The 25,380-nt window shown below is 42.6% G+C and overlaps 1 protein-coding gene across 3 annotated transcripts; it reads right to left on the bottom strand.

The window, feature by feature from the left end:
• Window positions 1-1,115: 1,115 nt before the first annotated feature.
• Window positions 1,116-24,611, bottom strand: WASHC3 (WASH complex subunit 3). Of its 3 annotated transcripts, XM_082240839.1 has the most exons (8): window positions 24,449-24,609; window positions 21,715-21,813; window positions 17,658-17,723; window positions 17,105-17,236; window positions 16,648-16,758; window positions 9,815-9,879; window positions 8,163-8,261; window positions 1,116-1,277 (listed from the first exon to the last, which is right to left on the bottom strand). In XM_082240839.1, exons 1-7 carry the CDS (start codon window positions 24,497-24,499, stop codon window positions 8,177-8,179), a joined length of 609 nt encoding a protein of 202 aa, XP_082096965.1. In that variant the 5' UTR covers window positions 24,500-24,609; the 3' UTR covers window positions 1,116-1,277; window positions 8,163-8,176. The 3 variants fall into 3 exon arrangements, with proteins under 3 accessions (XP_082096965.1, XP_082096966.1, XP_082096964.1); XM_082240840.1 differs by lacking the exon at window positions 1,116-1,277 and having other exon boundaries at window positions 6,013-8,261; window positions 16,648-16,755; window positions 24,449-24,611; XM_082240838.1 differs by lacking the exon at window positions 1,116-1,277 and having other exon boundaries at window positions 6,013-8,261; window positions 24,449-24,608.
• Window positions 24,612-25,380: the final 769 nt, after the last annotated feature.

Here is a 25,380-nt window from a genome sequence, read left to right as displayed (position 1 = left end):
AAACATTACACATAAATGTGTGCAGTGAAACCCCCAGTGCCCTTTCTTGAATGAAAACAGTCACTTGGAGAAGAAGTGGCCTAAATTGGGGGGAAAGTGGCAGGAGAGGAAGACAGGGTGCTTAATCCTTTCCCCACCTATCACTTCCCTGCTCTACAGTAAATCTCACCCATAGCACTTTCCCTCCTCATTTGGGAAGATGGTTTGTGGCAGAGATGAAGGATTAAGCGTGCACCCTTTGATTGTATACACACCACACATTTAAAGCACATTTAACACCACCACCCTGCCAATAAATGTTGGGACCTGTGGTTTAAGGGTGCTAGGAATTGTAGCTCTGTGAGGAATGAAGGGTTCAGGAGGGTGCTTTAAATATACATTGTGTATACACACACACACACAGAGAGAGTCTTTCTCTACCTCTGTGCTCCAACTGGCCCTTCCTTAGGCAGCTTCTCTCAGTCTTTCACTCTCTCCCTCTCTTTAAAAGGCTGTTGGGAATTTTGTTACATGAATTTGCGTGCAGTGTTTAGTTAGGCCCCAAGATCCAAAACCACAGCCCTGGTGAATGTGGTCAGCCACACTTATCACCTGGCTACACTATCCCTTACATAGAACTCCTAATGTCTGTTGCTTTGTTCAGGACACTGATCACCATGGGCCAAATAAAATCCCCTGCTAATGCAAATGCAATAAAGCAAAAGCATTTAAAAAGCCCAAACTTGGCCCTTGTGGCAGCACTCTGGCAAACCTCTTCTTGGGCCTTTTGCAAAGCCAAGAACATGAAAGAGGTGAAAGGAGGACAAGGTGTAATCCTCTGGAGTGGCCCTCAGATTTGTTGTGGGATTTGTTGTTGTTGTTGTTCAGGGTGAGGCAGTTGTTTCTTCCTCCTCCCCTGAAGGCAAAAAAGGGGGGATTGGCAAAGTGTTTGTACATCAGGCTTGAGAATGACTCCACTGATTAGAAGAGAGATATGGGTTCGCTTGGGTTTTTGACCTGAATTTGAATTTTCTGCAAGAATACATTTCTCCTGCTAACATTGTTTTACAGAGCCTTGCTGACCAGTGGGGGGGGTAGGTTTGTGAAGCAGCTGGACACATAAGGTAAAAAGCCTGTCTCCAAAAAACAAGTGCAAGTTCTCTTGAGAATAGGCAAGCTTTTCTTTGACATTTCTTTGCTTCGGTTCTGGGGCACATAGTTGGCAGTGTGTCTTGCTTTCTGCTTTTGTCCACTGTCGTCATTCTGTGTTACATAATATTCAGCTCACAGAGATTGTCCTGGCAAAGCAAAGAAATAGAGCATGCTAGCATTAGCGTGTGGTTTCAGCTCTCTTGCTCCAAAGCCATCTTTCTTCGTGACCGTCAACAAATGTGCTTGCTTCCATTTTGCGGTCGTCTTAATCTTGGTGTTGGTGACAGATTTAAAGCCATGCAGGTATTTTTCATTCCAGGGCACTCTCAAACCCGACCCTCTGCTAGCAAACAGCTGGGCTCCTGCCTAAATCTAACGTCATTGGTTAGTTTAACTGTGACTAAATCAAATTGCTTATGACAATTGTAGAATGTACCGTGCTTTTTTCTATAAAAAAGGATTGCTGCCAGTCTTTCAAAAGACACAATTGATTTTTCCAGTTGGTTTTCAGCGAGCTGATTTGTTACGAATTCGGGGTGTTAAGCTGGGTACCAGACCCCTCTAATCCCTGGATCATAAAACTGGAGGGGACCTTATACTCCACGTGGTCAAGGTGTAGGGAACTCTGGGCCTTCCAGGTATTGCTGAACCGCAACTCCCACTGTCCCTGCCCATTGGCTGTGCTTGCTGGGCTTATAGTTCAGCAGCATCTCATGGACCAAAGGTTCCCCATACCTGATGTACACCAGTGCAGAAAATCCAGACCTAGAGCATACCCAACAGATGGCTGTCCAGCCTCTGTCTGAAGACCTGCAGCAAGAAACAGCCCACCTTCACCTTCTAGGTCAGGGTTTCCCAAACTTGGGTCTCCAGCTGTTTTTGGACTACACATTTGGAGAAACCCTGCTGGCAACTGTTTCTGTGGTTGAGCTGCTCTTATTTATTTATTTAGTTAGTTAGTTATTACCTTTATGGACCACTTTTATCTTCCAAGGAGCTCAAGGTGGTGTACATGGTTCCTCTCTTTGGCATTTCATCCTCTCAATGACCCTGTCTGGTAGGTTAAGCTAAGAGATGGTGACTGGCCCAAGGTCACCCAGTGAGAGTCATGGCTGAGTGGGGATTTTAACCCTGATCTCCCAGGCCACAACACTCTAACCACACTGGCTCTGCTCTTGTTTCTCCAAATGCTCAAGAAAACTCTAACTTGTTAGATCTCATCCTGTGCCTAGCAATCTGTGCCTAGCACATGGCGTAGTTGTTACAAATTTTAACTATCAGAATGTCTTGTACCTACCACATCGATCTTAAAAAAGGAAGAATTCTTTCCCCTGGGGCTAAATGCCCTGAAGTCTTCCATGACTACTTAAATGTAGCTGGGAATTGGCAGAATTTGGAGAATCCCTTCTGTTAAACTGACCATCTGCATGGAGTATATTCCAAAACAAGGTCATGGGAAGGCAAATTATGGTGTGAGAAATTGTTGGGAGTTACGTTTAAAAATGCTCAAAGAACAAGCTTGGTCTTTAAAATCAAAATGAGCAACCCTGCTATTACATCAAATCTGATACTTTGCTTTTTAAAACACATCTATCATCCCCAACACCATCATTACTAAGACAAGTCGATGCTATTACTTAATAAATTGGAAGATACAATACATTTTAGTATTTTTGTGAGATTGTAACTTTGGTTCCCAGTACCAAAATGAGTTCCATTTATGCACTGGCAGGTATTTCTAAAACATTCCTAAAATCAGTGGCTGGCAGACGAGAAGAGTCTGAAAAGACAGCTTGTAGCTTCAAAGGCTCTTCCCATTTAATGGATTCCTTATGAGCAGAATTCCCATTCCTGTCTTTAGTAATGAATCTAGAATCAGAGACTCATAGAACTGTAAAGTTCGGAAAGGACCCCAAAAGTCATCTAGTCCAACCCCCTGCAATGCCAGAATCTCAACACAGGATCCCTCATCCAGTTGGAAACCATACCAGACCCTTAGCTTTGCAAATGTACTAGCAGTTCTATTGCTGCACCCGAGGGGACAAGTATGGTTTTAATTTGGTATAAACAGCTGTTGCTGTGGGGGTTGCAGCAAATCCTATAAAACTCTCGAGTGTCTGTTGACAGTGGTGCATGCAAGCTTTTTAATATAGTGCATCTTTTAAATAAAATTTGCTCCTTCCAAAGGTGGGACTTAGATGCCCTTCCATTCTAAGAAAGAGTTCTCTGTAAACCTAAAGCTTCTACATATACTCCTATATATAGCTGAAGCCCAGGAGCACGCAGCCAGGCAATATATAGATAGTTGTGTATCCTACTTTACAGAGGACAAGCCTCTGTCTGAAGGGCTGTCTGGTCCAAGCTAGGTTTCAAAATAAAGAACCCTAAGAAGGGAGAACTGAGGCCTTGAAGTTGCCCATTGACTTGCTACCTGCTGCCACTTCTGTGGTTGAAGTTCTGGTAGGCTCCAAAAGAATGTGGGTCCTTGGCAAAACCTTGATTCATCCTCAGACCTGAGAGAAATTTGGATATATATTTTAAAATGTACATATCCTCCCCCCTTGTTCTCTTAGAGTGGCAATGGCACCCACCTGAGAGGTGCCAGAACTGAGTCCTGACGAATTCCAGCTGGGGAAAAAAGTCCTGGTTCTAGTGCATCATGTTCTGTAGGTGTTCCAGTCCAGATCTTACACAAAGCTCTGGAGACCTTGTCCTGAGGGAGCTGAGGAATTAGATTTCTGGTGGGCTTTTCTCATGCCTAATGTTTTTAGTTTTACAGTGGTACCTCCAGTTAAGTACTTAATTCGTTCCGGAGGTCCGTTCTTAACCTGAAACTGTTCTTAACCTGAAGCACCACTTTAGCTAATGGGGCCTCCTGCTGCTGCCGCGCCGCCGGAGCACAATTTCTGTTCTCATTCTGAAGCAAAGTTCTTAACCTGAGGTAATATTTCTGGGTTAGCGGAGTCGGAACCTGAAGCATCTGTAACCTGAGGTACCACTGTATTCTTAATCAAGTGAGGGGAGCCTTTGGCCCACTAGATGTTGATAAACTGCAAGTCCCAGCAAGCATGGTCAACGGCCAGGGATGATGGGCGTTGTAGTTCAGCAACATCCATCGGGCCAAACGTCCCCCCCACTTGCTCTAAATAAATTAAGTGTTTTGCTCACCAGCCTTCCCACGAACAGTACATCTTCCAATAACTGTGAAACAATGGGCAATTTCATTCATATTTTAAGATTGCAGGCAGGTGATCAAAATATGGAAAATAAATATTAATCCCCCCATCTTGAATGTAAACTATTTCCTATAAAACTGCATATAAAAAGATAGTAACCTATCTCCAGACCCATATTGGGGCTAAAGTTGCCAGTTCCAGTTGGGATGAGCTGTTAAAGTTCTCATAAATTTCAATTAAGGGCATAAAATATATCCTGTCTTTGTGAGGCCAAACATTGCAGCTTTACACAAATATTCCAATCTAGCTCTAAAAGCAATCCATGGTATTTTGAGGAAAATATGCCTAACATTTTTATTTTTAAATCTTTGTATAAATCTATCCCCCTTCATTCCAGCAGTTTTGGGAAATACTTTTTCTTCAGTAGCTAGCAAAGCTGATAAAAAAATAAAAAATAAAAGTTCCCTTCCAATTTCTTATTGAATGATTCAGAGGTTCCAGCAGAACGATGCTAAAAAGTGTCAGCTTTGAGCAAAGCAATCTCAGCAGCCTGATGGCTTCCCAACATCATTATAACTCACAAACGTCTTCACCTTGACAAAAAGAAGGGATAAAAAACTACAGTCATACTTTGGGTTAAATGCGCTTCGGGTTGAGCGCGTTCAAGTTGCGCTCCACAGCAACCTGGAAGTAACAGTGCGTTACTTCCGGGTTCTGCTGCTTGCGCATGCGCAGGCGCTCAAAATGACTTCAAGCGCATGCACAGAAGTGGCAAAAAGTGAACACGCACGTGCGCAGACCTGCCATCGCTAGTTACAGTTGCTTCTAGATGTGAATGGGGCTTCGGAATGGATCCCATTCATATCTACAGGTACCACTGTATTGCTCCTAATTTGTTATGCGGGGGGTGGGGAGTGGGGGGGTGATGGGAAGGAGTTGGTTCCAGAACTAGCTAGAAGTACTTTTACTAATATTCAGTGTATACATGCATATAAATATTCTTGGCATATACATCTACATTGAACATTGTGATATAAGTGCTTAATTTTGATTTAATTCAAACAAACATTACAGCAAACCATGGTTTGCACTAAACTGGCAAACTGCTTTATATTGTTAAAACGGTGCAACTTTTTCCTCACTTGATGAGAGATGTATAATCTGCATCTTCCCGAAATAGGTCAAACTGTATCAAACGATATTATTTGTTAAAATACTGGAATCACTCAGGTTGTTTTATTCTGTTTTTGTTGTGTTTATAAATAATAGCTACAGGCTTTTTCTGTTTTGCATGAACAGTAACACTTACAAAAACATTGGAGGGAATGAAACTTACATTGCATCATTAATCCACATACAATGAAGCCACCTTTTCCTTTAAAGTTTGAGAATTTCTGAAATCAACCACCAATGTTCTGCAGCTGAAAACTGACATAAACAATACCTGACTGTATTTATAACTAATTAGTGCAGAAAAATAGTATTTCTAGACTCCACTGCACGGTTTCAAATGCTGCCTGCCTGCAGGTGTAAGAAATCTCTCTGCTGCTAAGCAATGTTGTTTTCTCGGACTCTTATCTCCCTTGACTTCTGGGGAAGGATAGTTTCAAATATTCTTGCAGTGCACTTTAGTGACAATAAAAATGAATAAGGCTGCATCAAAACATGCAATTTTATCTACACGTTGCACAAAGAATCAAACATGTGCTTACAAAACATAATTTTAATTATAGATGCGTGTTTTTCAAATATACAGAATCCACTTCTGAGTGTTGTAGTATACAATATGTGTTATTAGGCAGCATGGTAAATAGTATTTGATTGGTTATTTATGGCTGAGAAAGCAGACACTGTTAATACTAGTTGCATTTTGCTGAAGACCAGGTTAATAAAGACCTAGACAAAGGTTACATCTTAGATTTGTTGCTTGAAACAAAATGTCTTGATCTACTCTGAAATATTTTTGGAAAAAACAAATGTCCCGGAATGTCTTGTTCCAATCAGAAGAATTGCATGAGATTCTGCTTCACGCCTGCAGCCAGAACTCTCCTAACAAAGAGGCGTGTGCATCCCCGGCCTTTCTTGGCTCATACTCAGATCTGATGTTGATGTATAAATGGCTATCCTGGCATTTGCTGAAAGCACAACGGCGCTAGCACATGTGCAGCAAATTCAGAATGGCAGTATGAGAAAACACTGGTGGGCTGGGAGAAAAGTTGAAGGACAAAAGCTGAGGGCCACTTTACACCTCTCTACGCCACACTGGGAAGTCACAGACAACTGCAGATCCCTGCTATGCATATACAGGGTGGAAGGGCATTAGCGTTCTTTTTTGAGTATTAAGAAATGCTCTAAATTCATAAAGTGAAGTGGTCTTTAACATCACTAGTGAAATTCGCCAGGCAGCGATGCAAGCCAATCTTGCACAAAAAAAGACCTCCGAAAGTTTATGCAGTCTTGTAATTTTGCAGCATTGCATTTTGATCTTAAAAGGCTGTTTTTCATTTAAGACAGGGCTGCCCCTTCTTTTTAATCAAATATAAGGCAACTCATGCTTTGAAATAAATGGTAGGTCTCGGTTTCTGTGAGTGTTGCTTTCCTGAATAAGCTTTTGAAAACAAGATAATCTCCTTGCTAGTTGTGTCTATCTTTCAAAATTGTAAGCCATGGAAGTCTTTGCTATTGCATTAAAAAACCTTATCAGAAAATAACTTTCTTACCCATCAGAATTTAAAGCTCCACTCTCCTAAATAACCTGGACCTTTATTTCTTGAGTGCACTATAATAATTACGAGTGATATTCTAAACAAGATATAACCCACAGAAGTCGCTTGCTGACTATGATGGCAGTGATACAATACGCAAAATTTTGCGACTGAGCTACCTTAAGATTTGCACGTGCCTAATACAGGATCTCCACTGGAAGAAAACTTGGGCGGGGTGTAGCAGCAATGGCGTGTGATTTGTGTGAGATGCTTGTGGAAAGAGCCACCATCTTCCACCCTCAGTCTTTCTGTCACTGCCCTTCGCACCCAGAGGTCTTAGACCACTGGGACAAATAGAATATTTGTGCTTATCCCAATGCAGCAAGCAATTGGTGCTTTCAATTCTCATTCGATACTGGAGGATTAAAAAGAAAAGCAAGCCGTGTAGGAAACAGCATTAGCAGCATTCTGAATATAGATAGTTACCAGGAAGGGAGGGGTAGTGGAATCCAGTCATAAAGAGGTAATCTAAAAGGCTATCAGTATTGTCCAAAGAAACACCTTGGCTTCATCAGAAATGCAAAGCTGTTCTTGGGTGCCTTACTCACAAATAAGCAGAAAAGCCAGTGGAGAGAGCAAGAATGAGCACGCTAGCTCTGCCCTCCCCTGTCCTGATCCCCCTCCATGAATGAGGGGCACCCATCTCCTTGCAGTGTAGGAAGTAGGAAGATCAGGGTTCTATGTGGCACAGGGAATGTACACAAATCCACAAATGCAGGAGGCTCCCCGCTAGAGTTGGTCATCCGCAGAACTTGTGGAGGGTGAAAGTGACAGAGCTAGTACACCTGTTCCCACCTGCCGTACTTGCATGGTCTACTTACTCTCCCACCTGCCCCACATTTACCCTGAGCTTCCTTGGAACAATAGATCAGGGCCATCATGTCGTAAGTAACAGCACATCTTGTCGGTCCCTTCAGGACAGACTGGGCCTTCATTCAAAACTCTGAGGAAGACGATGCAAAGACCCCAGTGCAAAGTAGCAATTCCTTTAAAGACGAATACTTTCTATGGCTCAAGCTATCAGGAAATCTTTCAGATTTAAGTTTTGTACACAAGCACTTGCGAAGAGGGCTCTTAAGGAAAAATGCACCTGGATCAGCGCTGTCAGTCACTAAATGAGGATTCGCTGTCAGAACTGTCTTCTGCATTTGCCTCCCCTCCCCAGGTAGGCACTGCAGCATCTGGTGTCCTGCAAGGGAAAGATAAGAAGCCGCAACTTAGGGGGTTGGACTAGATGACCCTCGGTGGGTCCGTCCCAACTCTATAATTCTATGATCATGTGCAACGTTAGAAGACATGTTAAGTGTCAATGCTGCAGCTACTTGCAGAAGCGCAGTTGTGTTGCTATGCAGCAGCAAAATGTGCTTCGTAACCTTACAGACCTCAGAGGTTTACTCTGGGCTTTCATAGGCAATGCCTACATCATTACCTATATGAAGTCGACTGACAAGTTCCTAGGCAGGCAGGTGGTGTTTGTACTGCAGCAGACTAGTTTCCAATAGGAAGGGGGTATAATTTCAGAGATCTCTCTTTGGATGCAAAATCCAGAAAACCTTGGAAGTGAGGTAGGGATGTCCCATTCAAATCTCGTTTAGCTCACTGAGGTAGCTTTCAGCTGCTGTTCTGTTGCAGTGGCGTGATAATATTGGCCGGCTTTATAGGGTTGCTCTAAAGATGACTGGTGCAAAGCTCTTTGAACACTCCAAAAGCACAGCATAAAGGCCAAGTACTGTTGCTGTAGTTATTAGTACATCGTGCAGAACAACATTTCTCAGCCTGTAGGGGTACCTGCACATGCAATGGTAATAGACCTATCAATTGTAAAGGTCTAAGACACTCTCTCAAGGACAGGTCCTAGCCCTACTGGTGTTCGTGAAAGGGATACAGAGTCCTGTTAGAGCTTGCCGTGGCCCCTGTAACAGTACTGATGTGGGGAGCCAGGGAGAAGTGTGGGCAGCTTAGGGGCTGGTCAGGATATGTATTTAGAAGTCGGAATTCTAGATTGTGGGTATGTTCTAAGATGGGGTTATACTGTTTCATTATGTCTGAGAACATTGATTTAGGAATCCAGAACATATGCACCAGAGAATCTTTCCTGGGTTATGAAAATCAAAAGGTATGCCTCATCCTTCGCTTTTATTATAGGCAGCACAGTTAAATTTTGGGATCAGGCTACCTGTAGCTCTTCTGTTGACAAGGAACTGAAGCTTCTGTTGGGTTTCAATCCCAAATAAGTGAGCCAGTTATTTTTTTTCTCTGTTGATAGTAAAACAAATCTCTAAAATTTTATCTATTCTCCTTTAAAATGCTGGCAATAAAGAGGTGGACCTGCATGTATAGGCTGTTCCATCACCAACAGTGGAAAAAACTCAGCCATGCTTAACTGTGGCTACTGTCTAGAAAAAAGTAAGATAATATCCTCAAGCCATTAAAAGTGTTCAGTGGGGGAGGTAATCTTGCTGCTTAGGGAGTGGGGATAGCCTTAACTAAAACCTGATTGGGAAAGAATTAAGGTGGAATTCAGAAGATTGTTCTGCCAGAAAAGCAGAAATGCTTGCACTGATGGAACAATCTCCTGTGCAGGATGTTTTGGGTGTACTAGCTTTTTCAGCATTTCAAGTTTATTTCATATTAGATTTTTTCTGAAGCTTACAAATGACCAAGATACACATTTCTATCCCCCACTGCAAGCGCCAGCTCTGTCCTGTCTCTCCACACATAATATCAAGTAGTTGCACTTACTCAAGAAGATCCGGGTTCAATCCTTCAGAAATCATTTTGTTTCTTATTGCCATTACAGGAACACCCTGCGGAGGGGGGAAAGAACGATAAAAGTCTAGAAAAGCAGTGTATAAGGGAGTCCCATCAAAATCGCAGCGTTTTCATGAATAAAGAGCAAACACAAAAATGTTAAGGGAAAAAGCTCTGATCTGAGAAACTGATTTTGTTGATAGCAGGAAGGTGATCGAAGGCCACATTTCCCATGGCTGCCTCTATAGAAAGTTTGGGAGTAGAAGTTGTTGAAAAACCGAATTACATTTCTGAATAACTTTGGTTTACTTCAGAGGCTGTAGCTAGCATACCATTTTCTTTCATTTTCAAACACCTAGAGATGTTTGCTGCTGTGGAATATCTCTTACGTGTCTGCAATGTCCATGTGAGTTTCTCCCTCCTCAAAAAAGGACACTGTCAAGCTGAAAAAGGTACAGAAAAGGGCAACCAAAACAATCAAGGGGCTGGAGGAGCTCCCCTAAGAGGCAAGATCTTGGGCTTTTTTGTTTAGAAAAATTGGGGGGGAGGGCTTAAAGGTGAACCAAATTATGCATGGTGCAGATCAAGTGGGTGGAGAATGCCCTCTCCCAATAATACTAGAACTTAGTCATTCAATGAAACTGAATGGTGGGAGATTCAGGATGAACAAAAGGAAGTATTTCTTTTCACTACACAAAGTTAAACGATGGAATCCCTTCCACAAGATGCAGTGATGGCAATCACCTTGGATGACTTTTAATGGGGATTAGACAAATCACATTGGGACTGATCACAATGGCTATATCACCTCCAAGGTTGGAAGCTGCATGCCTCTGAATGCCAGTTCCATGAATGGAAGCATGCTACAGGTCTTGTGCTTCCATTCCCACTGCAGGAGTACAAGGCTGAATGAGACAGGCATTCTGTCTGATCCAGCAGGGCTCTTTCTTGAATTCTCCATTGTCCCACAAAAAGATGCAAGAGATGGTCAGCAATGCACTCCAGGCACGAAATAAATTATGCTCAAACATCAGTCCAAGTAAAAATGGCTGGAGTTAGGAAAGGTGATCATGGCAGTGGAGTCAAAGAAATCAAGATGTGGATGGAGGAAGGAGAAAAAGAAATGGATGCAGCGATGCGGGACCAATGTTCAAGCTCTGCACATTGCTCTCAGCCGCTTCTTTAACCAGTAGCCAGCTAAATGAGATGTAAAGAACAGGACTAGTATGTGTAGTACAGCGGCCAGGTCCTGGGCCTTTTGAATATCTGTGACCATTCTTTGCCCGGGATATATCTCTACCCGTGCAGTTCTTCTCATCAGTTTGCATACAGCAACTGGAAACTGGGATTAGCCATTATGATTCCAAAATCACAACATGCAGAGTTGAGATCACATCATAATCCTACTAACAGGAAACCACTTTTATAAAGGGACACGTAATGAAACTGTCCTTTCCAATAAAATTGCTTAGCTGATGTTGCTGGAGAAGGTAGAGGTTGTGACCCATCTTCTACCTAGGTCATAAGTACAGGTATTAGGCTACCAAACTTTTGTGGCTGGGGTAACCCAAAGAGGGGTATAAATGGATGGGTTATTATTGTTGTTGTTTTTGTTGTTGTTGTTTTTTCTGTTTAAACACCTCCAGACTGACTTCCCACCTGCTGGGCCAGCAGTTAATTCCATCCATCAATGGATCTGCTATTTTTATTTTTGTGAAATCTCAGAAAAATAGCTTCATTCATCTTGCAATTTGTAACTATGCTACTCTCCTGCAGCTCCCCTCAGCACTTTCTCGATAAAACAGGAAGCTTCTCAGCAGACTTCTCCAAATCTGGCATCACAAGATCAACATTTAAATGTGGGCTAGCACAAAGGTAAGTTTTAGACAACTATGCATATGAAAATGACCTTTCAATGCAAGCTCTCCCACTACTTGTGGTCCATTTCCCCAAGTCTCAAACATCTTCCCTTCATATTTTCTTGTAGGATCGTAGAGAACAGTTTGTGAAAGTCCAAACTCTCTGCTAGGGGTGTTCTAACAGAATTGGCTCCTGTGTTCCTGCCACTGAGGCTCAAAGAGAGCTTGTTGCTTTGCCATCATTGATGCAAAAGGTCAAAAACGAAAAAAAGAGAGTCAAATTTCTGAGTTCCAAGGTCTACTGGAGGTCTGAAAAGGACGTGAGAGACCTCAAACTCTAAGTGAACAGTAGTGCGTGGTTGGTTTTGGCATTGAACAAATGTACTTTGGCCAAGGTAAGGAGAAAGGAGCCATGGCGGGTGTTTCAGAGAAGCGTGTCTGTGCTAGCGCCACACATGAAAGTGGAGAGAGTGGTTAAGGCTGGCAGAGCAATAGTGATGCTAATTCGGTGATTAATATTTTCCTGTGTGCATCTGTATTTGGGGCTCCCCCCCCTTTATATAAACTGGCTATCTCCAATAAAAACAATTAAACTCAGCAGTTTAATAGTGGGGATCTACAGAACTGTAATTACCAGGAGTCACACAGATCTTTTATAACTGGGACTTACCATATGCCATATGGAAAATGTAACCCAAAGTATGGAAGCTAGATTTTTTTTGAGGGGGGCGGGACGTGTTAAGGATTCTGTTATCCAGAACGTTTTGTATCTTACAATGGGAACAATTATTATAAATATGAAAAAAGGCCAATGGAAGAAATAGCAAACAACTGTTAGCCAGGAAACAGAATAGCATGTAAGAACTGCAGCTGAAAAAGCTATGCAAGATTGTAGTAGAGGGGAACCATCTTACATAAAGCTCTCTGTTTCAGAGGTCTCCATCAAACTGCATGCTGGATAGATCATACCACGGTTTATGTCACCTTGCAAGTGTCATAGGAACATAAGAAGCTTCCTTATATTGAGCCAAACCATTTGTGTATATAGCCTGGTATTGCCTGCACTGACTGGTAGCAGCTCCCTATGGTTTCATGCAGGGGATGTTCCCATTCCTTCCTAGAGATAGCAGGAATTGAACCTGTGACCTTCTGCATGCAAAGCAACTGAGCTACACCCCTCCCCCAATATCTTCTTCCCATTTCAGAACTTTTAATAATTGCTGGACTGGTGTGGGAGGCGGGGGAGAGGAGAATTGAAAGTTTATCACCTAAGATTCAACCCCAGAAAGTGTCATGGGAAATATGAAGTAAGAAATTGAGAAGATGAGACCCACACCTACATACCTATGCTTTGATGCAGCAGAGGTTTTTTGCTTGCCAAAAACTGTATCTAACATACATACGGCACTAAAATGATTTATAATCAAATAAAAAACACAAGCTGTATTACATAACTAATGTGAGAGGAATTTAAGATCATATCCTGGAGGCCTATAAACAGACAGCTTAGGGTTTTATGAAACAGGTGGAGTAGTTGTCCCAAATGGAAGATCATTTACTTCCAGACCCACCTTTAACTTGAGAATCAATGTTCCCTTGCAATTTAAGAGAAAGCTTATCTGTCTTAAGGGTCAGAACTGGCTTGCTTACTGCTACAATTTTTATTCTCTTTGTTTTCTGATGTTTCCACCAAACATTTGAACCCGTTACACCCACTGAAGCAATTTGCTTCTCATGGATTTTTGCCATCACTGATATTGCTTCAATCTTTATAGCTGGGTTGTCCCAATTCCTAGGCTACCAGGTCAGGATATATTCATCTCCATAGTGGCTTACCTGCAGCTCCTAACTTGCATACAAGAAGCCTAAACATAAGCTCTACGGGGGTGGCAGAAGCTGCCCTTAAATCTCACAGCTATGTTATAAGGCTACATTCCAACACAGAATCAGGTGCATTGGCTTAACTACACCTTACCAACTTGGATTGGGGCCACAAAGTTCTGCTGGTCCATGTTTGTTAGACTTTTTTGCCACTTTCCCACAAATAAATTTCTGTTCAAGCCAGCCCACAATAAGCTTGCTCCTCTACAGCCTCTTGACAGTGCTGTCTACATGGAGTATACATAGATGTCACTGGTGTGACTATCATGAGAACTAGAATCATCAGCTTTGAACAGGATACTGTTTAAAACATTACAAAAAAAGCAGGAAGAGCTGAACTGTGAGTAACTCACATCACTGGTTTTCCCAACCCTCCTGTAGCTTCAGAAGATGAAACTAAGAAAGCTCACTTGGAAGACATTTGGATCTCACAAAGGAAGGGAGGAGCCTTAGCTCAATGTCAGAACTCACAAGTTGGGATGTGGAATGTCCCAGGTCCAGTCCCTTGTATCACAAACAAACAACAAACAACCAGGCAGCAGATGAAGTGAAAAGCCTGAGCCAGCTGAAGTAGATAATACTGGGCCAGAAAATAATGTAAGAGCCCTGCTGGATCACACCAAAGCTCCAGCTAGTCCAGCACCCTGTTCTTGCAGTGGCCAACCAGAAGCCTATGAGAAGCCTAGAAGCAGAGATGAAGCACGACAGAACGCGTCCACTTTCTGATTCCCAGCAACCTTTAACAATATAAATAGCAGACAGCCATCATGGGTAGTAGCCAACAATCACTTTATCCTCCGGGAATTTGTCTAATCCACTTTAAAAACTATTCCAAGTTGGTGGCCATCACTACATCCCATGAGAGCAAATTATACTGCGTAACTCTGTTCTGTCTGAAGACATCCTTTCTTTTGTCTGTCCTGAATCTTCCAACATTCAGCTTCTCACTGGATGGCCATGGATTCTAGTATTATGAGAGGGAGAAAAACTAATCTCTGCCCACTTTTCTTACTTCATGCAGGTAACCTAAGCTCATATAAAGCACTTCTTATATGTTCCTAAAGAAGAAATACAAACCATGTACATGCCTGCTTTCCTCACTTTTTTGTGGCTCCAAAATTCATGTGTAGCTTTACAGTGGTACCTCGGGTTAAGCACTTAATTCGTTCTGGAGGTCTGTTCTTAACCTGAAACTGTTCTTAACCTGAGACACCACTTTAGCTAACGGGGCCTGCTGCTGCTGCCGCGCCGCCGGAGAACGATTTCTGTTCTCATCCTGAAGCAAAGTTCTTAACCCGAGGTAATATTTCTGGGTTAGCGGAGTCTGTAACCTGAAGCATATGTAACCTGAAGTGTATGTAACCCGAGGTACCACTGTACTTGGGTAAAGCTGTGCTTCCTGATGCATCTGTAACATATACATAAAACTACTGTGCTCCTCAACAGCCCAACATCTCATTCATATGCTGTACCTAAGAGGAGGGGGCATATATAGAAGAAGCCTTGCTACAGAAGAAGGGTAGATTTCAAATAATGTGATTAAGATTCTAAAAGGGTGTGTGTGTGAGGGGGGGCAGAAAGTTGTCTTCCCCACCCAACCCCAGCACAAATCCCATCACCAAAAAAAGGACATTAGAGCGAACCATCAGCCAAACACTCTCCTTTCAGCCACCACATCAGTCTTTCCAAGTGCACTGGTAATTATCTAGCCACACAACGCCAGTTTGCCACTCCCAATTCACAGGAAAATGTTCAGGCCAGCAAAAGAGGTCTGGTGGAATATCCTAACAACTATACTGAATCTGAACGCTTTGTATTGAAGCCTGACTCAACAGCAACCTTTGGGCACAAGCAAGGAAATCAAGCCATTAGTTCCATTTTAATTTCAGGAAGGCTGCACAGCATGGTCCAAAGATGGAGGTGGGGGGGGGGGCAAGTTTGCCAATAGCTGGTTAAAATAAGACCAATTGCATGGTGCCATGGCTAAAAAGCATCTCTTAGGAAAATGTGTGAAGAGTTATTTCCATGTTATGCTCCAGCTAAGGAAAATATGGGCATGTGCCTCTCCCTTGTCCCACTAAACACCTTTGTGGAATAAGAATACTGAATGGCTTTGGACTCTCACGGAGAATCATTCGCTCCTGCTTTCGTTAATCCATATAAATTCCGAATACCTTTGTCTCTTATTTCTAGAAACAAAATGTGAATGGCATAGTCTTGCCTTTTCACATAATTTTTATTAAGAACAGAAGAAGAGCTTACTGAAGCAGGTCTGTGGGCCACCTAGCCCTGCACCCTGTTCTCAAATGCTTTTTTGAAGCCCACAAGCAAGACACAAGCACAATAGCAGTCTGCTCGCCTGCAATTTTCTGGGCACGTAATTTTCTTTTCTATTACTACTGTTTAATTCAGAGTAAAGTGACTTCTGTTCCTATTCCTTTCATCAACAGGAGGTTAGGAAATGCTAATGAGACAATTGGCTTGGAGGCTCAATCAGAATGGAAAGAAGCCAGGGCCTGCTTACAAAGAGCTCGTTTGCAAGCATGTTCTAGATGCAAAGGTCCATCACATGTTGAGCAATTTAACTGGTTTGGCTGGACATCAGTGGAAACAAACTAAAAGGAACAAAACTGATCCTTGAGTGGCTTTTCACACATATTGTTCCCATCAAGCCTGGCGCAGAGCCATCAAACACGGAAACTGCTGCAGAGGTCTCTAAACACATTAAATGGGGAAGTTCAGAGATGGAAAGCCATTAGTTATAGATGATTTGAATTGTCATCACACTGAAAGAGCAAACGCACATTCAGATCACAATAAAGAGACATTAATAAATATAACAAATAATTGTAAGTAGGGTCTACATTAGGCGAGAAATAGAGTTCTGAATTGACTGACAACAGCCACCACCACCAATTCCAACAGAATCACATACCCTTTCAGAAGAGGGAGTTTATCAAAAGTTAGAGGATTAGTTAAAAAGAAGTTAGAGTGGACAGCCAGAAGGGCTAACTTCGAAGGCTGCTTGATACAGAATACACACAAATTTGGTGTCTGATGAAGCCTGATGAACAACTGTCTTACCACTTGAACCATTTTGAGATATCTTGCATAGCGGGGATCCTTTGCTACTGTGATGATATTTTCTGTGGCTCCTTCCGTCTTCTGTTGCCCCATCTCATGACCGGTGCTCTGCTATAAAGAGAAAACATTACGTGCCAATCTTTAAACATGTGCAGACATTGACTCAGTTCACATATCATGGTAAACCATGGTTAAGTTTAGCACAAGCACACAGACTGGGACTGTTTTGCTCCTCCTCTCTAGCACATGGATGAAACAAACCACAATCCCTGGCTATGAATTATGTCCAAACCACAGATCCAACAAACCACAATCAGTAAGCCAAAAACAAACCCTGACTACAGATTGTGGTCTGTGAGAAGCAAATCATATCACATGTGAACAAAGTCATTGCTTGCTTTAGAAAGGCTAACTAGAAACGGGGGGAAAACAAGTCAGGAAGAGCTCAATCTTTTACCTCCAGCTGAGGAGATACATTTGTTGACTGTGGATCTATTGAGACTTGTGGGACAGGGCCATTCGTAACGCTGTTGACACTGGTGCTGGATACTTCAAACTTGACATCTTCTAGCCCAGGTATAGAAGACAACTGAAGATGGGAACACCAAGAACAGTAGACAACATTTTAATATTGAGAATATAAAACTTGTAGCTGTTTAGTCAGCATCCAGTACATGCTATTTTTCACCAAGGCCTCAACATCCACTAATAGGCAATACCTTAATTAAGACAAACCAACATGTCACAAAATTCTGGCCAGCAGGGGGGTGAAGTGCTTATCACTCGGGCCCTGCTTGCACCCAACAACTTCACCTCCTCTTTGCCTTATCACAGAAATCCGTTTGCCATCTGTTTCCATTTACATTCCAACATTCTGAAAAAATATACTCAGTTCTGCCTGAAGACGAATGTAGCTCAGATAAAAACCGGACTTTGGGAATTATACAGGCAAGTCCCTTAATTTGTGCTCAAGACTACAACTAGCAAGAAGAGAGGTATCACGCACAAACCTTTGCATCCAAGATGTTCAGTGTAGTTTCAATCTGCTGAATACGGAGGGAAAGTGCTGACAATTTCTGGGAAAGATGGAAGTGAAATATATTACTCCATACTTTTACTCACTGGCAATTCTCTCCTCTGCCCTCCCTGCTCAGGAATACTTAGCATTCCACTCCCTCCCCCAAAATACTTATTGCCTCACTCTTTCGGAGGCTAATATGTGGCATATTATACTAAGTCTTGTCACACAGGTGGTCTAAAATACCTCAAGATCAACCTCTGATTATAACATTAGGCTGTATACCAGAGTTGGTGCATATACAACAGTGAAGCCTGGTAAATAGTTGCTAGCTCTCAAAAACATTTAACATTCCATCTGCCCCAAAATAGCTGATTGTCACCTGTGGCCTAAAAAAGACAACTTTTTTTTTAAAAAAAATTGTCATTGGCTGCCTGGAAGCATTTTTTACTTTGCACAGACAATTAATAAAGTATCTATGAATGAGCCTGCCATATAGACTTTATTTCAAATTATTACGTAATAGTATTGTGTAAAATGAATCTTAAACCCTTGACTAAGAACAAGATAAAACTGGGCACCCTGAAGAGTCATGTGTTAAGGGCTGCACAATAGGATACAGAACTGGTTAGTTTTTAAAGTGAACTAACCTAATTCACACCTCTAGAACAAATACGTGGATCACAATGAAATTATCCTTTGGATTTTGCAGTTCTCAAAATTTTGCAATAAAGTTCTCACCACAAAAGGTATCAAAATATTTAAACAAATACGCATTTTATGGTAAAGTAGGATCAGAAATGTGTATATTGAGATTGTGAGAGGATTTCAACGTCGCATTGATTTAAAACTGCTTAGTGGTGTACTTGTGCCAGAAGAATGGCTCAACCAAGAGAAAGTACAGGAAATGACTGTGATTCTCTTTGCTGATTGTGCAACAGATTGCTGCTGTAGTACTGATATTTCCTGTTGAACAAACTGCTGCACAACAAGCTCCCGCTAGCACAATTGTTGCACTGCACTTAGTATTGCCCACCCTTTATTTTCATTGCTACACTAGCGTAATAGCCCTTGCACTGGTGGTCAGAGAATGCTGAATCCTGGCATATAGAAGAATTTTTGTACAGATTTTTTTGATTAAAAATTGCAGATTAATGAGAAAATGGACCGGACTATAAATCAACACGTGAATTTTCCTCAGACCGGATATAGATTGTTGTGTGTATCTCTACTGATTTCAAAGATTTGGGGATGAAAGGCTATGTGAAAGTTGTAAACAGAACAATTACTCCTTTAAATAAACCTGCGCACTGGGAGGGGGAAATGCTAGAAACCTCCCCATATAGTTTTTGCAAAAGGGTAGAATAAGAGTGAAACAATTTAATAAACAAAAGTTACTGCTCATCTTTAGATGGGGAATGCTATATTACAATCCCATGACATGCCACAATCAAAATAGCCTAACCCACCTCCTCCACAACAAAACAAGTGAAACCTGAGCAATTAGTATTACAAACCCATCTTCCAACTAAAGCATTCAGACCTACTCGTAAATAGTAATCCAATTTGGAAGTGGTGGAATAAATGTGATAAAAGGTCAGGTGAACTGACACAATGCTCCAAACGCTATACAAGACTTATTTTAAAATGCAAGCTGATTTGCAAAAAAGCCCAAACTTTAAGAACTGATATGGCGGCTTGAACTAATTGCTGCCATATGCAACCAGCCTGTGTTGTACCCTTGGCTAGTGTGTTGGCTGGCAGATCTGTAGCATTTTTCTCCCTGCCTCCTGGCACGGTAGTAACTTTTTGCTGGCCTCTTAGAGCCAAAATCTTTAACACCCTGAGAAATATGCCAACCTGCCAACATAACAGAGACAAAGAAGCACAGATGTTGATGAGCTTGGGGTTTTGTTTTCCCTTTTTGGTCTCCATCTCTTTCTTTATAGATGCCTCTTTGTTCTTTGGAATGGATGTCATTTTTTAAAAAATGACCACACACAAGCATTTAGGGCTGTCAAGACTTTGGGATAAAAAAGAAAGAAAAAGAACTAGCCATCTGGTTTTTAGCTGTTCAAAGTCAATTTATCTGAAGTCATTTATATATCAGAAAACCTTATGATGGTGCCTTTTAAGATGAAGTTGAAGGAAGGTGATAGGACTTAAAATTTAAATGTAGCAATGCAAGTAAGTCTGCAAAGCCTATTGGCGCCAATCAATACTGATTGCTTGCAAAGGCCAGTCTGGAAATATTTTGTCAAAATACAAATAAATAATGGTGCATGAAGGAGGGCTTGCATATTGAAAGGACTTCTGCAGGGTGCAGTATGCACAGAGACAGATGGTGCCCCTTCCCTGTTTCACCATCAGTGATGACAAGACCACACAGTCCAAGGGCAGGTTGACCTTCAAACCCAACAGTGTCATCAATGACATTGCTTCACTTTACCCAACATGGGTGAATAGCAAACACTCACTTATGGAAGATAAAGCAATGGGAAAGACTAGACCTGGCTGGGGGCCCTAGATACCCCCTGGGACCCCAATTACTGACAATGAATTTTGCTGCTATCTGCAAAGCCCCACCACAAGTTCCATTTCTTGTTGATGTGCATTGAGTAGGATGGAACACTGGAAGCTGATTTCTATACAACGGGATTCTTATGGCATTTATCAGTGTACGGAACACTTTCCTATTCTTCTCTTATCATCACAATTGCCCTAGTAGGTGGATAGATCCAGGGACCCTAGGATCTAAAGTAGCCTTCCCCAACAGGGTACCCTCCATATGTTGTTGGATTCAAACTCCTATTGGCCCCAGACAACATGACCACCAGTCAGGGATGAAAGGAGTTGTAGTCCAAAACACCCGGAGGGCACCAAGCTGTGACAAAGTGGATCTGAAGAATCACCTCTACCTCCGAATCTGTCTGACCTTTGAACATATGAATTGCCTGCTGGAGAAGATTAAGGGCCTGTGCAGTCCAGCATCTTTTACTCGCAGTGGCAAGCCAAATGGATATGGCAAGCTTGCAAGCAGGACATGAGCACAACTGAGCACTCTCCCCACTTGGGATTCCCAGCAACTGGCCTTCAGAGGCATAGTCTCCAATGGTGGAGGTTCTGCATAGCCATCGTGGTTTGTTCATGTGGAGGCCCAGCCATATGAAGAACGCCAGATAGCCACAAGGGGAAAGTCTTTTCTAGAGTGGTGCCTGGGCAATGCAATGCCCTGAAAAGGGAAATCCACCTTGTCTGAGCCTTTCTCCCTTTTTAATTATTTAATTATTTATCTGATTGTTGGTGTTTTTATGATATTTATTTATTTATTTGAAGTACATAATCTGCACTTTTGGGAAATATATCAAGGTAGCTTACAGCATATACAATACAATAAAATCAATCCATAAATATCTATAGAGCATGAATAATTATGTACTGTTTTAAATGTTATTACATTATGAACTGTCTGGGATACTTTGTATTAAACAAACAAAAAACAAGCACACACACACACACACAAAAACCACAACAACCCAGAATGATTTAGAGATTTAAGACCTACCAGTGAGCTTCGCAGCAGAACAAGGAGACTATAGCTGTGTGGCAGATAACATGTCATCGCATTTCTGCTTAGAAGAAGCAGGTAGCAGGCGATGGGAAAGATTGCCAATCCAAGTGGAAAATACTGGGCTTGAAGGCTCGTCTGACCTGAGTCAGCTTCCTATGCTCCTTATTTGAATGTGGGCCTCTGATAGCCATGCTTGGTGCTATCTACTGCACCATGTCAGACCCTAAAAAGCTAAAGGGGTACTTTCCAGCCAGTGTCTCTTTCCTCCTTGAAGAGGAAGTGTTACTGAACTTTCAAAGCACCATCTCTTTAGGAAAGTTAGCAGTAATGAACCCTGCATTTTAACCATGTTTTACAAAATTCGTCAGAGGGAATGGGCTTGTACACCACACAGCAGACTATTAGCCAACAATGCAAATCCTGTCTGCAACATGCACCCACCCCCTTCCCCAAGGTAGTACAGTGTATACTTACTTACCTCTTCACAAACAGTGGAAAATCGGTTAAGGAACTGAACTGTGTGAACCACAAACTGGTTTAGAAATGCCACTGTTCTCTTCTGCTGGATGGCAGGAACCTGCATTGTACAAAGCACAAATACAACAATAGCAAGGCTCATTCTGTACGCCCAAAACCTATATGATGATAAAACTGAGTAAAGTTGCTCCCAACACCACTATCCAGTGTTTGAATACACATATCTGCTGCACTTTTGCTATGGATATGCGGAAATCCAATTTATTATTTTCAGATCAATGCTTCAAGTTATGCAAGTCACATAAAAGTGTAATCCTGTGCTCTATTATGCTTGCAGTTCTTCCCAGTTTTGGAACATATGCAAACTGGATAGGCATATGGTTTTCCATCTGAGTCACAGATTCAAATATGTAAACGTGGTAGTTCTATAACAGGGATGGAAAACCTCCAGATGTTGTTGAGACTTCAGTTCCCATCAGCCTCACCAATCATAACCAGCTGTCATGGATGATGGGAACACGAGTCCAATAACACATGGAGGGCCACAGGCTCCTTAACACTGATCTACAAGAATGGGACAGACCACAAATGTAAAACAGAACAGATTAAGGTTGCACTGCTATCTCTGAGCCAATACCATCAAATTCAGTGGGACTTACTTTTGAGTAAGTATGAATATGCAGGGGCTGCATGTCTCGCATTCTGAAAAAGGTAGCGGATGGATTTTGGAAGTATATTAAATAGTTTCTCCGGTAAACTTATTTTTATAGTCATTTGTGAGGGCATGGGCTAGCCTAAAAACACTTCCATCATCATCGTTATCCTACTGCAAATCCACAACAGCCACCAAGTCATGGCTTTATCTATGAATCAACCAATAAAAATTTTACAACAGGCATTTATGATGAAATATTTCAGTGACAGCTCATGGAGATATGTTAAATTAGATGCTTCAGGAGTTATCTATGAAAGTCAGAAAGGAATTTATCTTTCCAGTAAGTGTGGCATTTCTTTTTTTTAAGTATCATGCATCTTCCAGTATGGTGTCTGGCATGGAAAAATTTCATCCTAGGGACTACTGGATCCTGCATACATGATCAAAGTGCAATGTGTTGCCACAGCAGAAATCTCACAGTGGATTTTCTTATGGAGTGTTGCAGAGTTCTCCCCATTTTACCTGCAGCACCTGCTTGCTACTGTCATTGGATTATATTTCACTAAGTTTACTCCCTTGTGATTTTGAAGCTTCCTGCTTTCAAGGAACCACTGGCTTGTCATCTGCCAAGGAAGTGCTACCGGGGTGTCTGCTGTAGTAGAATGCAAGACCTGTTCTAGGGGAACACAACAGGTTCATGCAGAGCACTGGCATACTGCAAAAGAAGACTGGCAGATCTGACAAACTGTCTGCCAGGGAACTTTATCTGCCATTATTGGTTTCATGTAGTATCTGAGGCAAGGGTTTATTACATTTTAGCATGCAGAATAGCATGCAACCACCACCACCACCCATTTCATCCTCAGAACAACACTGTGATGACGTTTAGATTGAGAGAGAGTGACTGGCTCAAGATCACCCAAGGAACTTAATGGCTGGTGGGGATTTTAAGTTGGGTCTCCTTGGTCTTGGTCCTGGTCCAACAACACACTTTGGATTTTCCAGAACACAGCTTGGAAGTCAATGATTTATGGAATCAAACTTGCATTACATTAGGGTTGGATGAGTTGCAAGCACACATTGAGAAATTCAGCTCCTGCTGCTCCTGCAACCTTCCAGACCCATTAATTTGTTTTGCCTTATTTTCCAAATCAGTACTGCAGTGTAGCTATTTAAGTTTCCCCAGGGGAATTGGGACTGAGCATGTTCCAATATGCTACATGGGTTATCAAGCCTGCTCCAGAACAATTGCACTCAAGAGTGAATCAGAGCCAGAAAGGGGGGGGGGGGAACAACCTCCAAAATTGACTACAGTGCAGAAAGGCCTGGTCAAATGATTTAAAATTGAAAAAAGGGACATGGTTTTAAAAGGCAATCTTATGGATGAAGGAAAGTAGGGAATGGAAGAGCAAACAACCAATTCAGAGGGATGCTTGATGATCAAGGACTAAAAAATGCTCTTTGTTCAAGATGTTTTGGAAACCTTCAAGACTTGGCTACTCAGGGTGGGTCAGATGACCAGTGGTTGCTACTACCTGTTAACAAACTGGCATATAAGGGCACAGAATATATGTTTCCTATGCAAGCCTCTTGTAACTTCCACGAAGGAGGCCCAGAGTGGATTGTTTTTTCACTCAACTGGTTCCCAGAGGAGACGAATGGCAGAGGAAGCTAAGCCACTTTTGACTCCCGTGAGGACACCCTCCGCCCCCCAGTTCCTCGCAACCGCCCTCTTCTCTAACCCTCAGCCTCCATAGACTTGTGCTTCCTTAGAGGTTGCCCTACCCGCGCTCCCACCTCCCCACCCGCATAGTTTTTGCATCTTTAATAAAAACACGACACCACAGGCGAATGAGCGCAGCTTCTCCTGGCGAACTTCTGCCTGCCAGAGGTCCAGGAGGAGCCCTACAAGGGCAACAGCAACAGCCCCGATTCACAGAGCTTGTCAGCTTCTCTGTTTAAGAGATGACGGGGTGGGGGGGGTGGGGAGAATCCTACAGAGGGAAGTTGCCTCCTTCGCTCCCTGGGGACCTGGCGCCGGCCTCAGGGAGCAGCGCCAGCAACCTGGCGCCGCCTGTACCTTGGTCAGGTCGATGCCGGAGCCTACGAGGGGCAGCCCGTCCTCATCCATCCTCAAGCGGCCACTGGCAGGCGCCAAGAGGGACCTCACTGGGGAGAGAAGCAGACCCTCAGGCAGGGAACCCCTCGCGACCCCTCGCACCGGAAGCGATTCCCGACTTGCCGCTCCTCGACCCCGCCCTTCGCCTGCGGAGCGGCAATACGGGAAGGCAGGAGAGGCCCCGTTGCATCATGGGGCTTGTAGTTTTCCCCGAATGGTGAGCTCTGGCAAACCCAACCTCGTCCAGAAAATGGGGCGCGGACTGTTTTCACTCCGTTTTCATTACTTAGTCAGATTTATAACACCTGAATGATCTATTAATGCAAATTTTACGCGCGCTATCTCTCTGTTGTTTTTTTTGTCCCCCCCGGAGCAGGGGGGGGGAATCGTACTCATTTCGAAAAGGAGGTAGATATGGGTGGGGGGATCTATCATGTTTTTATTGGTATTTTGTCTCTTTTGTAATGTTGTTGGTACATTGCTCTGATATTTTGTATGAGAGGCGTCAACAACAAAACTCAGTGCAACCCCATAGGAATGAAATGTCCCAGGTTGCATGGATGTAGTCAGGATTTTTGTTAGGGGGAACAGGCCCTCTGTTTGCTATGTATTTTTATTGATTTAGGGAGTGGGGCAGCTGCCTCTCCCTGCCCCCCCTTGCTACGCCCATGGTTCCAGGTTGGAGGAAATAGTTGTCCTCCTGAGCACACTTTGTACAATCGAAATATATATATAATAAATAAATGAACATTGTCCAGTAGCACCTCAGAGACCAACAAAGTTTGTTCTTGGTATAATCTTTCGTGTGCATGCACACTTCTTCGGATATCTTCTTAAACTTAGTGGCATGTAAACTTGTTTAGGATTAGGATGCCTATGGTCATTTGGAACAT

Source organism: Podarcis vaucheri (assembly GCF_965113315.1).
Source record: "Podarcis vaucheri genome assembly, chromosome: 10".
Taxonomy (NCBI): domain Eukaryota; kingdom Metazoa; phylum Chordata; class Lepidosauria; order Squamata; family Lacertidae; genus Podarcis; species Podarcis vaucheri.
Note: the sequence above shows the minus strand (reverse complement) of the source record. Positions and strands in the feature narration are given on the sequence as shown.

Bases quoted from the DNA above. Each gene is read 5' to 3' on its own strand.
- WASHC3 (XM_082240839.1), bottom strand. From the start codon at position 24,499: ATGGATGAGGACGGGCTGCCCCTCGTAGGCTCCGGCATCGACCTGACC. The intron at 17,237-17,657 runs GTTTGTGCGTGA...TCCCATCTTCAG, and splicing joins TGAACATCTTGGATGCAAAG to TTGTCTTCTATACCTGGGCT. The intron at 8,262-9,814 runs GTAAGTGCAACT...TTTCCCTTGCAG, and splicing joins TTGAACCCGGATCTTCTTGA to GACACCAGATGCTGCAGTGC.